This window comes from Mandrillus leucophaeus, unplaced genomic scaffold (assembly GCF_000951045.1).
Source record: "Mandrillus leucophaeus isolate KB7577 unplaced genomic scaffold, Mleu.le_1.0 Scaffold469, whole genome shotgun sequence".
NCBI classification, from domain to species: domain Eukaryota; kingdom Metazoa; phylum Chordata; class Mammalia; order Primates; family Cercopithecidae; genus Mandrillus; species Mandrillus leucophaeus.
The window spans coordinates 277,763-295,012 of NW_012105020.1; the positions used below are offsets into that span (position 1 = coordinate 277,763).

Here is a 17,250-nt window from a genome sequence, read left to right on the forward strand (position 1 = left end):
GAACCCAGGAGGCGGAGGTTATAGTAAGCTGAGATCACACCATTGCACTCCAGTCTGGGTGACACAGAAAGATCCTGTCTCAGAAAAAAAAAAAAGGCAGAGTGTGGGTTGCAAGAACTCAGCTGTCTCAAACATTCTCTTCATATGCAGGAGTCCAAACAGGAGGGACGGATTTCCGGACCTGAAATGGTCTTTTGGGATCCATAGAGCTTTATTCAGTGGATGTAATGTCATCTCACAGCCAAGCCCTTCTTTATCTTGACTTGTGAGGCTCCACTGGTGCCTCTTAACTGTGTCTTATACTAGGACCAGGGAGTTAAAACTAGCTGGGACTCACCATGTATCAGAGGACATTTCAAACCAGTATCTGTACTCATTCAGTTATTCATTTATTAATTTCTTAGAGTTGTTTATTGGGAGAATTCCTAGTTGTAAAAAAATCAAAATAATTTATTTTAAAATGAAATAGAGAACTACATGTCCAAAATATCTAGAATAATGTTCATTAAACCATTAATAGTAGCTATTCCCTGAGAGGGAAGGAGGGAAAGAAAGATGTGAGAGGTCATAGAAAAGGTTCACGTTTTACTTTGTACATTGCTACATTGTTTCGATAGTTTGCAATTAATATTTATGACTGACTTTTTTATAAGGTGAAAATTTAATTGACCAAAATTGAAGGAAACATTAAATAAAAATGATGGAAATCATGACCTTGAAATTAAAAGGCTTCTATTTTATTATTGTTTTCAAGTTTTCAAAAGGATTCTTTTAATTTGATGACCTATAAAATAAAGTAAATCTTTCAATTGATATTTCCTCGGCTTAATATTTCACATGCCACATTATAAAGAAATAATCCATTCTTTCCTTAGCTTCCCCGGCCTCAGAGATTTCCTGAATCTTATCAAAATGAATTGGACAATCTTGTCATGGTCCTATCCGACCATGTGATTTGGAAATACAAGGATGCACTTGAAGAAACGAGAAGAGCAAACCACAGCGTTGCCAGATTTCTCAAGGTACAGTTATATGAGATCACAGTTCTATTCAAGGCCCTGTGTTGGTGGATGCAAGATAGTCTAAACGTTCATCAGTTCACATCTTCATGTATGATGAAAAATCAAAACTAGCACTGTTAGATGAAAACTTTCATTTATACATCTTTCCTGCTTGAAATACTTTTTAATTTTTTTTTTTTCCAATTTGAAGTCTTATTGAATAAAGACTAAGGTTAGAGGGCCGGGAGCGATGGCCCACGCTTGTAATCCCGGCACTTTGGGAGGCCGAGGCGGGTGGATCATGAGGTCAAGAGATAGAGACCATCCTGACCAACATGGTGAAACCCCGTGTCTACTAAAAATACAAAACTTAGCTGGGCGTGGTGGCGCGTGCCTGTAGTCCCAGCTACTCGGGAGGCTGAGGCAGGAGAATCACTTGAATCTGGGAGGCGGAAGTTTCAGTGAGCTGAGATCACAACACTGAACTCTAGTCTGGTGACAGAGTGAGACTCCGTCTCACAGAAAAAAAAAAAAAAAGAAAGAAAACTAAGATTAGAGCAAAGTATCCATTTGAGTGTCAAAAACAAATGATTTAGAAGTCAAATCATAGTACTTCTAAATATATTTGAAGAGAAAAAATGAATTTTTTAAAAGGGAAGCTGCATTACAGTAATATTCTCTCGGGTATTTCTGCCCTTGAAAGTGATGTTATAATGGCTTTAGGTCTGACAGTGATACCAAATAGCCACTTTGGGAAAACTTTCAGGAATTTAGCATTTTTGTTTATTATCTCCAGACTCTTTTTTTTTCTTTCTTTCTTTTTGAGACAGGATCTCACTCTGTCACCCAAACTGGAGCACAGTGGCGTGATCACAGCTCCCTGCAGCCTCAATCTCCCTGGGCTCAGGCGATCCTCCCACCTCAGCCTCTCGAGTAGCTAGGACCACAGACACACACCACCAAACCTAGCTAATTGTTGTATTTTTTGTGGAGACGGGGTTTTGCCAAGTAGCACAGGCTGGTTTCAAACTCCTGAGCTCAAGCGACTGGCCTCCCAAAGTGCTGGGATGACAGGTGTGAGCCACCAAGCTTGACCCAGGCTGTTTTTTACATTATGAAAAGATCACACTGATCCCATGAAAGAAAAATTATCAAGTAAAGTATTGAGCAACTACTTTCTAAACTGGATATGTATGGAAATTAGTTATATTTCATTGGGTTACAACCATTTATATTGAGCTGAGAGGAAGGAAATGCAAAGTCAAAGAAAAAACTAAGATACATAATTACAGTATACCATTTAACAGATGATGCATGCAGTCAGAAAGACAATAGTTTTCTGTGCCTCCTTCTTTTGTCTAACTCTTGACTACTGTAACCTTTATGAAGTCATCTGACTTGTTTCTTAATGGTAGTCACCGGAACTTATGGGTGGGTGTGAGAGGGTATAAATAAATGCTAATAATATACAGTTAAAAGCCTATAGAAGTAGAAAATGAGCCCAGCTTGTCAGTGGAGAGCTTTAATCCAGCCTAATTTCTTTTTTAATGTGTTAAAAACTATTTCAAATTATACACTATATGTGTTCTTACCCTGAATTTATTTTTTTCTTTAAGGTTTTTGTCTCTGATTTTAACTTTTTCCTTGCTTCCAGAAAGAGACAAGAATGATAAGTGTTAAAGGGTTGAAAAGTTTACAGGGGGGAGGAATTACTGTAGTTTTCTACCACGTTTTAAGACCTATGGGAATAAGGTTTATTGCTATGCTAGTTGTTTACTAGGAAACTTAGAAAGAATTCTATACAGTTCAGTTTGCAAATAAAATATATTGCAAGAAACATCTGAAATATTCTTCCCTAAACTATAAAACAATGACAGAGAAGCAAGTCTCTAAAAAAGGGAAGAGACCCCATAGTTGCCCTCCTTATTACTAATTTGAAGTTTTAATGGCATTTATTTGACCCATAAAGTTAAAACAAAATTGGAACACTTATTAGATGAATCATTTGAACTAGGAGAGAAAAAAAGAAAGGAAAAGAAAGTGAATTTTGAAAATGTAAAACTGAACGTAGTCATTTGGTGCAAGTCCAATACGTTTGAATTTTCAGCTGCTCAACACAGCCCACTCCCAGTGCTGAAGTCATAAATCTCTTATATTTCCAGCAAACAGTAGTTGTTTGCTCAATTGGGGCTTCAAATGACTGCTACCTCTTTTTGTTACTGAAGTCTACATTAGGCAGTCAACTACTGTGAATTAGTCAACGTTGGAATTTAACAATTAAAATATTATTGTCACTCCACGGGTTGCTCAAAATTGGTCTCCAAGAATCAAGAAGAACCTCTGGGAACCAGTGTGTGGGCATGTAAAAATGTTCTATGTTAAAAGGTAGCCTCCCTTAGCCCACATTATGGGAAAGTAATATTTTTTCAGCAATTATGCCAAACAGCTGGTACATTTCTCAACTATTCTCTCAGTGAAGTAGATAGGATTCAAATGAATGCAGCTTTTGTCATTTTTCTTTTTGCCACCCACCTGGGTCACAGCTCTACTTATCTGAACATACCTATTTAGACACTCTCTTTATGAAGCACAATACCAAGATGGGAGCAAAGACGGATTCATTCTGATTTCTATTTTCCTGATTGGATAGCCGTATCTTTTAGCCCTTTCGCCTGACTAACCACTGCTTTGTTTCAATGAGCTTTTGAAAACCATTTGGAAATCACCTAATATTAGAGAGAGACTTGGTTTGTTAGAAAAATATGTTTAAAGAAACATCTGTGGTATTTCTCTCTAAATACCAGATAAGGATGGATAAGCAAGTCTCTAAAAAGGGAAAACCCTTCACATCTCCTCTACTTGGCTTAAATATCCTGTGCTTTTGGAACAAATGAATGTTTTCCATAGAGCTCCTCTGTGCAAAATTTGCTGCTGGTGGCACATGAGCTAAAGGTCTAACACGCAGGCAAAGGAAACGCGTCCAAGGTGAAAAAGAAAATGGGGTGGGGGAGGCAGTGGTTTTGTAAATTATGTAAGGAAAGGACAAGACATTCATGTGGTTTGTTTTGAAATGTGAAGGTTCATAACTCATCTCCCAACCAATTGTGAAGTAAAATTCTCATTGCTCTCACAGTTGGTGAAATAAAATAAATAAATTTTTTATCATCACATATTTTAACAGATAATTTAGAATATTTGGTCCTTAGTTTATTCAACCAAACTGTGAAAAAAGTTTGGTAGGGTATAAGTTATCCTCTAAATTAAGAGTCTGCACACTTTTTATGTAAAGAGCCAAATACTAAATATTTTCAGCTTTGTAGGCCATACAGTCTCTGCCACAACTACCCAACTCTGCAACTGCAGCACAAAAACAGTAATTCGCCATACACAATATGTAAAGGACTGAGTGTGACTGTGTTCCAGTAAAACTTTTATTTAAAAAAAGAATGGCAGTGGGCCAGATTTGGCCCATGGGGCATAGTTTACCAAAACCTGCTACAATTTATTTTCTATTAATATAAAAGATGAATATAAATTATCTTAAAATGAAATGAGAGAGGCCCCTCCAGGCCTCAGCCATAAGCAAGAGAGCCACTGCCCCTGGGGGTCAAGAAGATGCTAAAACAGATCAGATTCAGGGGGCCCAGGGCAAGAGGGACACACTACACTTGGTGAAGCCAGACCTGAGGGAGGGCTTTTTGCAGGAAGACAGCTGACTCTGGAGACCTTTCACCCTAGGAATGACCCCCTTTCACCCTCACTGCCCCTTGGAAAGAGGATGCCAAGCTGACCACATAGAAGGTCTTTCTTCACAGTCAAGAAACCTCAAGTTGATTCTTCTACTCCCCAGCACCACTTTCTCCCCACAATCCCCATTTATGAGTGCTGGAGACAGGTCTCCTTCAACGTTCACAGGTCTTATCTGCAGAGTAGCCGCCATAGTCTCTGGGATGTAGCAGTCACCATCCCTACTCTGGACTAGTTCAAAGACGGGACTCACCAGTCCCTCCTTCATGCAATCAAACAGCCCTGCATCTCTGCCAAAGACTTCCCCAGGGCTCCTTTCTCCTTCTCTTTCTTGGGAAGTTTCTGGAGCATAGAGATGTGCTGGGTGGTCTTCCTCTCCTCTGTAAGATGAGGCAGGGCCCCTGATATTCCAAGGGTGGCCAGGTTGGGACTTCCTCCTGCAAATGGAGAGCCTGGGAGACAGGAGCCAGCTCAGTGCAGAAGGCACCAAAGCCCCTTTCCTTCCCCCTCCCCATTTGGCTCTGTCTTTTTAGGCTATGATTATACTGTGGTGTCTACCTCTCTCCCACTATTCTATTGAGACGTGTGAGGACTCGGAAGCCATTAACTTTTTACTGAATGAAGAATTATTGAAAGAACTAAAATTTATATTTAAAATGAAAATATAGATGAGGCCATGTACTAACACAGTCATGAATAGGTACATTTAAAAATTCAAAAGAAAGTAAAGAAAAATTGAAAGGAAAAACAAAACAACAATATAACTGACCTAACAATTCGAAGAACAACTTTGGAGAAAATAGCTCTTGTTTACACACAGGTGTATTTCAAGAGGAGACTTTTCACTTGGTCCACTCTCCATTAGCAAGATTTTATGTGTAGTCCTGTCTGAGAAAAGAGAGTTGTGAGTAAAACTGAGGAGAGATTCCAAGAAATGCAAAACCACTTTAATGGACCATCCTGGACTCTTTGGACAAGAAAGAAGCACTCCACACTAGCTGTGGAATTTTCCCAAGCAGCATGTTGACTCACACCCACGTGGGTGAATAGAATGAGACTCACACACCAGGTGATGAGCTGCAGATCCACTGTGGGAGACACCTGCTCTAGTGCCTCCCCAGATCCTACATTGGGAACTATGGTCCCTTCCTCCTGCTCCACACTTTGCCTATGCAGTCTTTGGCCACGGTAGCTTGGTTACTGGTTACATGACCATCCATCTTTTAGAGAGACAGCAAGTGCTCCTCCAAGCCTACTTACTGTTTAAGACTCTCCTTGATATAGTAAAGAGAAATTTGACCACAGAATAAGACAGGTAGTGAGCAGCTCACTGATAGAAATCTTAGGATCTCCTTCCTTCAGCCTTCAAATGCAAGCTTCCTCAGCTGATAAGGAGAGGAGCTACTCTGTTGAAAGGGCCCAGTGAGATTTAAAAGGCTTTCCTGACCCATCTCTACCACTCCTCATTATGACCCAGTGTATACAGGAGAAAATCTACAACCCCAGAAGTGTGAAATAGAATTACTGAAAGAAAATAATAAAATGTAACTAAGTGGTTAAAAAAGCAGACAACTGAAAGCTAAAGCTTTCTGTATAAAAAAGAAGGGGCTATAATATTTCATTGCAAAGCTCCAGTGACATTTTATAAAATCAATAAATCTAGATTTGTAGTTTTCTGATTAATATTTTTCTTTCAATTTTTGTTTTCTTCTGAATTTTTTAATGTGTCTATTCTGTTAGTATATTGCCTCATTTCATTTTCATTTTTAATATAAATTTTAGTTATTTTAGTTGCCATATGTGGATGACTGCTTAAACATATTTAGGAGATTTCTAAAATACCTAATTATACAACACATTTAGTTCAGTGTTATTTTACCTCAATATATTTAATCATATTTTCTAAAATCTTTAATAGATTCTTCAAGTAAAAGTTTTTGAATTTAGAATTTATCTATTTTAGCGTTGCTTTACGTTTATGGACCGAGGATATGTGTTTAAGATGGTCAACAATTACATCAGCATGTTCTCCTCCGGTGACCTCAAGGTAAGAACCATGTACAGGAGTGATCGTTTTCTAAACTATGGCATTGTAAATAAATAAAGTAGTCTCTGTCGATACCTGCTTAAGTCATTAACCTATCCATTCTCTGTATCAGAAAGTGATTTCTACGCTAAGGAGAGGTAGCCTTTTAATGGTTCATCTGCTGAGTATGCTACCAAGTCCTCCCTTAATGCGGACAAAGGAGAGTGGAATGAAAGTGTTTACATTTCATTTCTATTTCCTGTGGGTGGTGAAGAGAATGGCTCTTTGTAGCTACAATTCCTACAGACCAGTTTGCCCTAGACTGGCTTGGTTTTAGCACTGAAAGTCCTACTTCCCTGGAAACCTTTAAGTCCTGGGCAAAATGGGACAGTTGAATGCCCTACCCAAATAGGGGTATATGTTGGGGAGATGTAAAGAGAACTCTAGAGCAGTGGTTCCTAGACCAGAGAGGTAGCATCACTTGGGAACTGAACTGCTGGTAATGGAGCCCAGAAGTCTGTTTTAACAGGACCTCTAGGTGATTCTTGTGCACTCTCAGGTTTGAGAACCACTGAGCTATGGTTATGACATATGCTGGAGAGAACTTAGACTGGAAATGGGCCAGATGATGATAGTTGGATCAATTACTGTTCTTTGGGTTGCAAGCAACAGAAACTGACTCCAATTTGAGCAAAAGGGAATTGACTGGGAAGGTATTGGGAGTAAATAGCATTGATGAAGCAGCTGCAGAAGCAGGCTTTGAAAAGAGCAGGGGCCAAGCCTTTTCAAGCACAAGGAATACAGTCATGCGTCACTTAATGACAGAGACACGTACTGAGAAAATCATTGTTAGGCAATTTCATCACTGTGTGATTATCACTGAGTGTACTTACACAAACCCAGCTGGTATATATCCTACTCCATTATATAGCTCTGTTCTCATTGTATGGGACCACCATTGTATATATGGTCTGTCTTTCACCAAAATGTTATGTGGGGCCTGACAATAATTGCAAATGAAGAACCATTTGGCCAGGGTGCTGCTGCATCTGCTTAAATGAATCAACTGAAGCCATTTTCTCCCCCCAACACTGCTTCAGATTTACCTTCCATAGAGGAAGTGTGGGAGCAGCCTGCTTTGGGTCACATGCTTGCCTCTTTAGGAGGGAAGACAGGGCATATGAATTAATAATTCTCTGTTATCCTTTACCCACTGTGAAGGAGGCCAGTCCTCAAGGGGAAAGTATCTAGGTATTTGAAAAGAACAACAGATTTAGACCAGCCAAAAATAAATAATGAGATTCTTACAGCCTTTCATGTCATGCTTAGGTGCTTAAATATTATTTTTGGGAGATGGGGTGCAGTGGAGATTTACTTTTGACTGGAGTTACATGATTTTATGTCATTTGGTTTTGAAAATCCAATTCTCCCTCTAAATATTTTTTTGAAAGTATATTCATTTGTGCTCCTCTCATGCATGAAATTTGCAGAATATCCATTTAATTGCATCAGACCTAAATTATATATTTTCAAAGACCAAACAGAATGTTCCCAGTGTAAAATAGTTAAAATATAATAATGCTCCTGTTCACTTTGATGTACAAACGTTTAAGTCAAATACTATCCTTTTTGAAATGGCAGCATTTTAATTTATTAACTAAAGTTGCCACAAGATATAATTCTAAAATATCTGAGTAAATGGGATATATTTTATTTTGTGAGCTGAGATTAGTGAATATAATGATGATCATTGAACTTAATCTTAAAACATGGTTACTTAGTATGCATAAGAGTGAAAATAGAGCAGTTAGGAACATGCTAATTTTTCCTACTGATGTGGCTTTTCTTGACTTCTGTGTTACAGTAGACTTTGACCGTGCCTGGACTCCATTTATCTCTGTCTAACTCAAACATTATTGGAAAGACAGACTTATTTCCAAGGGCAGGGAGGAAAGAGGAATTAAATAATGTATTATGAGAACATGTAGCATACAGAGTTTCACTCTAATTTTATGTGATACACACCATTGTCTTCCTTAGCTCTGGATGGTAGGAGCTCATTGTAGAGGTCTGTTTCATTATCTGAGTGTAGTCTTTGAGAGAATTCTGTGCATGTGTTACAGCAGAAATTTTTTTCAGAATAAATATGTCATGGTACATGCTAAAAGAAGCTACAAAATACGACTCAGTAGGATCTTATCTCATAGAAGCTACACGTAGGTTACAAATGGGATTATCTCCTGAGGAGGCTGTGACCAGTTTCCAAAAGTAGGGAGCTTAACTACAGTTCAGAGGGGACAAAATCCTTTCAACCTAATTACCTAGTGGTCCCACAAGTGTACGGTAAACACTTTTTCTTTTTAGGGATAAGATTCAAGTGCAGATTTTGTTTGTTTGTTTGTTTTTATTCAGTTTCTTGGTCTGTAAGTCATAGTCATTTAGTTTGCCTCTCTTTCAGACCTTGTGTCAGTATAAATTTGATTTTCTTCAAGAAGTATGTCAACATGAACACTTTATTCCTTTGTGTCTGCCCATAAGATCAGCAAACATTCCAGGTAATAAGATTTCCAGAATTTTCATCAGTTCCTGCAAAGTGAATGCTTTTGTTTGTTCATTTTACCTTTTGTTTATTATTATTTTCCTGTTTCCTCAGTCATAATTTTGTTTGAAGCTGTCACATGGGTATCAGACCCAGGTAATCAGAATTAAATTAAAATGCAAAAGAAGTTGTTGGCATGTGGTGATGAATGCAGCTTCATATTCCTCAATTTTTTTGTGTTTCCCTTTTTATTAAAGAGAAGGCCAACAAAATTATAAACCTGATGATTGTAAATCAAATAATTTGAACCTAGAGGCACCCTGCTGGCTCCAAAAGACAGCTTTCCTTTGATTTTGAGACATAAAATTATAGGGAGAAGTACTATATATATAACTTACAAATATTATATATAAAAATACATATGTGTTATGGCAGAGAGTATTACCCATGTAGACATCAAAAACTAACCAAACATCAAGATGCAAATAAAATAAAAAAATTATTTCGGAGCATGAAATACTTTATTACCAAGCAAAGAGTAAACTATTTATGAGGTACAGTTTTTTTCTGGGGGTGGAGGTTGTTTTGTTTTTGAGACAGAGTCTCACTCTGTCACCCAGGCTGGGAGTGCAGTGGCGTGATCTTGGCTCACTGCAACCTCTGTCTCCCAGGTTTGAGCGATTCTCCCACCTCAGCCTCCTGAGTAGCTCAGACTACAGGGGTGTGCCACCTCACCTGGCTAATTTTGGTATGTTTAGTAGACAGGAGGTTTCACCATGTTGGCCAGGCTGGTCTCCAACTCCTGACCTCAGGTGATCCGCCTACCTCAGTCTCTCAAAGTGCTGGGATTACAGGTGTGAGCCACCACGCCCAGCCGAGAGGCATATTTGCTTTGATATTCACAAACGCAAGCACTAAGATTTGTAGAGAGCCTCCTTATACTTCCTTAACCTATTAGCTTACACTAGTATTCTGGAGGGAAAATTACATTATCAAGCCTATAAAAGTTTTGCCATTTTAATCTTAAATATAATCTATATAATATTATTCCAATTTTTTCTAATTTATGAAGCATATTTCATAGAAATAGGGTAGAAATGGTATATTAGATAATAATGCTTTAAGGTTTTTACTTTGTTCTGAATTTATTTTTGTTTTATAAATTAGTGACAAGTTATTATTGGTTAGCCAGGCTGATTGAGATAGTCAAGATGACCAAATCTTTATTTGGTCATTTTTATTTCAATTGCTTATTGTGTTAGTCCATTGTCACACTGCTATAAAGAAATACCTAAGACTGGGTAATTTATGAAGAAAAGAGGTTGAATTGACTCACAGTGCCATATGACTGGGGAGCCCTCAGGAAACTTACAATCAAGGCAGAAGGTGAAGGGGAAGTAAGGACCTTCTTCATATGGTGGCAGGAGAGAGAAAGGGAGAGAGCAGGAAGTGCCACACTTTAAAACCATCGGCTCTCAAGAGAACTCACTTACTGTCATGAGAACAGCATGGGGGAAACTGTCTCCATGATCCAATCACCTCCCACCAGGTACCTCCCGTAACACGTGTGGATTACAATTCAAGATGAAATTTGGGTGAGAGCAGAGAGTCAAACTATATTACTTACTACTAGTCAGTAGCTCAGAGAAAATCCTGATAGTCTCTTTGTAGATCTGATACTATAAATAATGAACATAAAAATATGTTTCATAGCAGGCAAAGTTCTGATAGAAAAATAGATGCTCAAGTAGAAGGCTAACAATTAGAATAATTCTGCTCATGACTCTTTTTTAAGAAAACAAATAGGCTGGGTGTGATGGCTCATGCCTGTCATCCCAGCACTTTGGGAGGTCGAGGCAGGCAGATCACCTGAGGTCAGGAGTTTGAGATCAGCCTGGCCAACATGGCAAAACCCCGTCTCTACTAAAAATACAAAAATCAGCCAGGCGCAGTGGTGGGCACCTGTAATCCCAGCTACTTGGGAGACTGAGGCAGGAGAATCGCTTGAATCCGGGAGGCGGAGGTTGCAGCCAGCCAAGATCGTGCTACTGCACTCCAGCCTGAGCGACAGAGCCAGACTCTGTCTCAAAAAAAAAAAAAAAAAGGAAACAAATAACCTAAGACGTTCTCCTTGAAAATTGGCAATACTGAAGACTCACATTTTTAAATAATATAGTTTAATTGTTCAGTATAAACTACACATAATGAATCCATATGTATCTGAGTATGTATATGTATATATCTGAACTTTTTATTTATATTAAATTCAGATCCCTTGACACCTTCAGAATCAACTCAAGAGTTACATGCATCAGGTAAGTGATTATTACCTTATCTAAGCATCAGTAACCACCTAGTAATCCAGTAATATTGACAACTATAAATACTATAAATTTCCAGCTTCTGGGTGCTCATAAGTATTCATATATTTAATATCATATAATAAAAATATTCAAAAAGTTGACTGAATTGTTTTCTTGTCACAGATAGCTTAATGATTGCCTAATTTCAATTCTTTCATATTTTATTCTCCAGAGGTTGGAAATATTTTTTAATTTCCCAAAGCATTTGAAATTTCCTTAATTTGTATCAAAAATGAAATTCTCAGATATATATAACAACATGTTTGTTCAATGTAACTGACTTTATTTGATACGTGTCTTTTCCTAAACCACAACCTGGTCTGATCAATCTTGTTAAGACAGAGGATATTAGTATAAGTTTATTTCATCTGAAATAGGTTAGTAACTTAAAATGGTCTAGGCAAACCTTTTCTGTAGTCATAGATGGGAGTTTAAAAGTTGTGTTCTATTCCTGGATCTTCAGTATTACAATGTCACTGAGAAATTTATTTAACCTGAAGCCCTGTGAATTTCCATATTCAGTAGCTTCTTTATGGACTAAAAAAGTCAGTATGTTTAATTTGCTATTGGTCATCTATGAGCTGGAATATTCTAATAGTTAATTATATTAATCATACCTCCCTTATGGGTTGTCTTGCAGATCAAATAGGATAATGCACATAAAGTGCTTAGCCTAGTGCTAGCAGACAGCAGGTTGTATACATGGGTGCTAGCACTACTGTTTTCCCCCAGCCTTACTGAGGTAAAATTGACAAAAATTGGGCGCGGTGGCTCACGCCTGTAATCTCAACACTTTGGGAGGCCGAGGCAAGCAAATCACTTGAGGCCAGGAGTTCAACATCATCCTGGCTAACATGGCGAAACCCCATCTCTACTAAAAATAGAAAAATCAGCTGGGCGTGGTGGTATACGCCTGTATTCTGAGCTTCTCGGAAGGTTCAGGCACAATAATCATTTGAACCCTGGTAGCAGAGGTTGCAGTGAGCCAAGATCGTGCCACTGCACTCCAGCCTGGGCAACACAGCAAGACTCTGTCTCAAAAAATCATAATAATATTATATATTTAAGGTGGAAAACATGATGTTTTGATATATGTGTGCATTGTGAAATGATTACTACAATCAAGCAAACACCTCATATAGTTTTATGTCTGTACAATTAAAATAATTAAGGTCTACTCACTTAATAGATTTCAAATATACAATATTGTATTATGAATTATTCTTACTATGCTACATATTTGACCTCCACAATTTATTCATCTCATAACTGAAAGTTTGTATCCTTTGACTAAAATCCACCTCCCATTTGTCCCATTCACCAGCCCATGGCAACCATCTTTCTACTCCGTGCTTTTATGAGTTTAACTTCAATAGTTTCATAGAAACTTATGGGAGTACGAGTATAATTTTGTGACATACATAGATTGCATAGTGGTGAAGTCAAGGCTTTTAGGATATCCATCATCCAAATAATGTACTTTGTACCTATTAAGTAGTCTCTTATTGTCCACCAGAGCTTGACTTCTTTAGATTCCACATATTAACTGAGATCATGCAGTATTTGTCATTCTGTGTTTGGCTTATTTTACTTAGCATACTGACTTTTAGGTTCACCTGCATTGTCATAAATGGTGGGATTTTCTTTTTGTCTTTTTTTTTTTTTTTTTTTGAGGCTGAATACTACTCCATCACATGTATATACCATTTTTAATCCATTCATCTATGGATGGTCACCTAGGTTGTTTCCATAGCTTGGCTATTGTGAATAATGCTGCAACATATCTCTTCAACATAATGATCTGAATTCTTTTGGATATACACGCAGAAGTTGGATTGCTAGATCATATGGTAGCTCTAGTTTTACTTTTTTGAGGACCTTCTATACTGTTTTCTATAATGAACGTATTCCACCAACCGTGTACAAGGGTTCCCCTTTCTTTACACCCTCATCAACACTTGTTCTCATTTGACTTTCTGATAATAGCCATCCTAAAAGGTATGAGGTAATAGTGCGTTGTGGTTTTGATTGGCATTTCCCTGATGATCAATGATATTGATATTGAGCACTTTTTCTGTATCTTTTGGCCATTTGTATGTCTTCTTTCAAAAAATGTCTATTCAGATCCTTTGCCCATTTTTGAAACTTGGTGGGGTTTTTGTTTGTTTGTTTGTTGCTATTATGTCGTATGAGTTCCTTGTAGAGTTTGGATATCAGCCCTCATCAGATATGTGGTTTGCAAGCATTTTCTCCCAATCTGTAGTTTGCTTTTTCATTTTGTTGATTGCTTCCTTTGCTGTCCAGAAACTTTTTAATTTTATATAATCCTACTTGCTTATTTTTGCTTTTATTGACTGTGTTGTTGGGGTGATATTCATAAGATCATTGTGAATGCCAGTGTCAAAGAGCTTTCTCCCTATGTTTTCTTGTAGGTGCAAGTACTACTATTAATGGTTACATTTTAAAAACCCTTTGGACAATTTGAATAAATCCACTATTACTGGAAATTTTAACATTCTTTTCTCTATAATCCAGGCTCAAAATTTGGCAGTGCCTTTCTCTCCCCTTGCTCCCTCACATACTTAAGTCAACTTTTCCTAGTGATTTACCACTCAGTTTCTGCTACCCCAGCACAGATATCACGTTGTCACTTGTCCCCTCCCTCCCCCATTGCTACAATGTCCTGTACTGTATCCCTCACCCCACATCTCCCCACAGTCTAATTTATTTACACCCTGCCACACCATATTAATAAGTCAGTAAAGCATGAGCTTTATCAGGGCACTGATCTCAAAGCTGTCCGTGTGTTAACATTTCTTACAGAATTAAATACAAATGGAGAGGGACCTAGATGGCAGCTAAGGAAATTGTACTGTTCTCCATCATCTAGCCCCAGCCTCTCAAGCCTAATTCTCTCACCATTCCTCTTTTAGCCATTGTGCTTATTGATTCCCACATACCCGTGCTCCCCTCCATACCTGCTCCCTTCCGTATCTGTGCTTTCAGAATTCTGTGCCATTGAAAATCCAATGGCTTCTCCCAGCCTCCTGTTCCTTCCACTGCCTCCGTCTGTTCCCATAAAGATCTGCACCTCCAAATTTTAAGTATCCTCAAAGGCTCATCTTGATGGATTCCTACTCATATCCTGATTCCTTCAAGCAGAAAATGTGTTTTCCCCTCTCAGCTCTTGTAATCCTGTAAATATGCTGTATTATGGGATTCAAAAGTTGATGTCATGTGTTAGTTTGTACCCGTATTTGTGTTTGTATACACAGAATAGTCCCCTTACTGAATGCTCCTTGAGGATACAACACACCTCATTTCTGTAGCAAGACTGTATTCCTGAATCCCTCCTAATGGTGGAAGAAGTTGATGGTAGTTGTTTGGTATATCTGTCTCAATTATAAAGTGATCATTTGATTTTCAATAACATGAGTTATTTTCCTTCCTCACAAAGATATGCCTGAATATTCAGTCACAAATGAATTTTGTCGCAAACACTTCTTAATCGGAATTCTGCTCCGAGAAGTTGGCTTTGCCCTGCAGGAAGACCAAGATGTCAGACACTTAGCTTTAGCTGTCCTAAAAAATCTAATGGCTAAGCATTCGTTTGATGATCGATACAGAGAGCCAGTAAGTGATCTTCCTTTCTCCCTTCCCTAAACACCATTTAATGGCTCACTGCATTAAATGCATATGAAACCGACAAGCCTATTGATTTTTATGTGAATCATTTCTTTTGGCTACCTTTTCACCTAGAGAAAGCAGGCCCAGATAGCAAGTTTATACATGCCCCTGTACGGCATGCTTCTGGACAATATGCCAAGGATTTATCTGAAGGACCTGTATCCTTTTACTGTCAACACATCTAATCAGGTACGTTTGCACAATAAGTTGCATTTCGATGTTAATAAGGAATTTGTCTTTTTAAAATTATTTTTTGCCCTGGGTAACCATTTCTTCTCATCTGTGAACATACTAGGCATTGAACACCACTTTCTGCTACGTACTCACATCGATGGGTCATTTGTTCCAGATATGTCCCTTTAGCCTTCCGCCTGATCCACCCTTCAACATTAGGCTTTCATTTCCCTCTGTTCTCTGTATCAGTTTCCAATTCTTTCCAGCTTTTACAGTTTCCTCTGTTGCAATCATGGCCCCTTCCTCAGTGCACACCTTCTCCTACCACGGTCTACATTACTTACATCCCCACCTGGTGTCAGAATAAATAGCCAAGTGCCTTATTTGTAGTCACAACCCAGGAATGACTACAATCCTTCCTCCACGGAGGCACCACAGTGACTACACACAATCCACTAGAGATCTGTTGCCTGTGTTCTAATCTCAGATGAAATAACCCACTGCTGAATCCAGTATCTAATGAAGGTATTACCATCTAGGAGTTAGTAGCTATGCCTATGGATTTTTTTTTTTTTACCTTGTTCAAATCCCAGCAGTATCAGTGACTATCTGGGTGGCTGGAGATAAGTTAGCCAACCTCCTTAAGACTCCATTTCCTTCATTATAATATGGAATAAAATACCTAAATCACAGTGTCTTTATGAGGATTAAATTGTATACTAGAAAACATTTATTATAGAGCCTGGCAAACAATAAATATTTAAAATGTAGTTGTAGGCCAGGTATAGTGACTCACATCTCTAATCCCAGCAACTTTGGGAGGCCAAGATGGGGGGATCACTTAAGGCCAGGAGTTCAAGACCAGCCTGGGAAACACAGCAAGACCCCACCTCTACAAATAAGAAATGTTAAAAATTAGCTGGGCGTGGTAGCACATACCTGTAGTCCCAGCTACTCAGGAGGTTAAGGGCAGGAGGATCCCTTGAGTCCGGAGGTTGAGGCTGCAGTGAGCTATAATCATGCCATTGCACTCTAGCCTGAGTAACAGTAAGTTCCTGCCTCTTAAATAATGAAACAGAATAATTAAAACAAAATAAAATGTAGTTGACAATAATAGTAATGTACATAAGATAACTCACGGTAATAATGATATCCATAATGTGATCCATGAATATATCCATAACCAATCCAGCCATGTGGTCTACATATCTGTATCTAAAAGACTGTTTCTACAACATTGTAAAAAAGTCACATAAATCAAATTATAACTACAAGTATGGTTTTGGCTGTATTTGTTTTCACTGCCTACTTTAGCAGAAAACCTTTGAGGGGATATAAAAGAACAAATTAAATATCACTTAATTGGAAGTGTAATGAAGATGGCATATGTGGGTTAACAATGTTGAAATACCGTGATTCCCATTAATCTTTACTATACTTTGAATACAGGGGTCTAGAGATGATCTAAGCACCAACGGCGGATTTCAAAGCCAGACAGCTATGAAACATGCAAACTCTGTGGATACATCATTTTCTAAAGATGTTTTAAATTCCATAGCAGGTACTTGAGATCTTCTGAGATCACTTATTTTTAACACTCATCCATGTTTACATTGTATATATCATTGTGCTTTTTACTCAGTCCATAATTTATTATGCATAATCTATGTGGCAAAGTATACTACATTTATACAACCAGAGTCTTTTTACATA

General features: G+C 38.1%; 1 protein-coding gene across 1 annotated transcript in view; it reads left to right on the forward strand.

Moving 5' to 3' along the window:
- Positions 1–17,250, forward strand: part of DOCK10 (dedicator of cytokinesis 10) — a 194,811-nt gene that overhangs the window by 134,850 nt on the left and 42,711 nt on the right. The window contains exons 28-34 of the mRNA XM_011995068.1: positions 876–1,022; positions 6,712–6,795; positions 9,233–9,329; positions 11,584–11,628; positions 15,134–15,309; positions 15,436–15,552; positions 16,987–17,098. Coding sequence (XP_011850458.1) covers positions 876–1,022; positions 6,712–6,795; positions 9,233–9,329; positions 11,584–11,628; positions 15,134–15,309; positions 15,436–15,552; positions 16,987–17,098 — 778 coding nt within the window. The remainder of the gene's footprint in view (positions 1–875; positions 1,023–6,711; positions 6,796–9,232; positions 9,330–11,583; positions 11,629–15,133; positions 15,310–15,435; positions 15,553–16,986; positions 17,099–17,250) is intronic.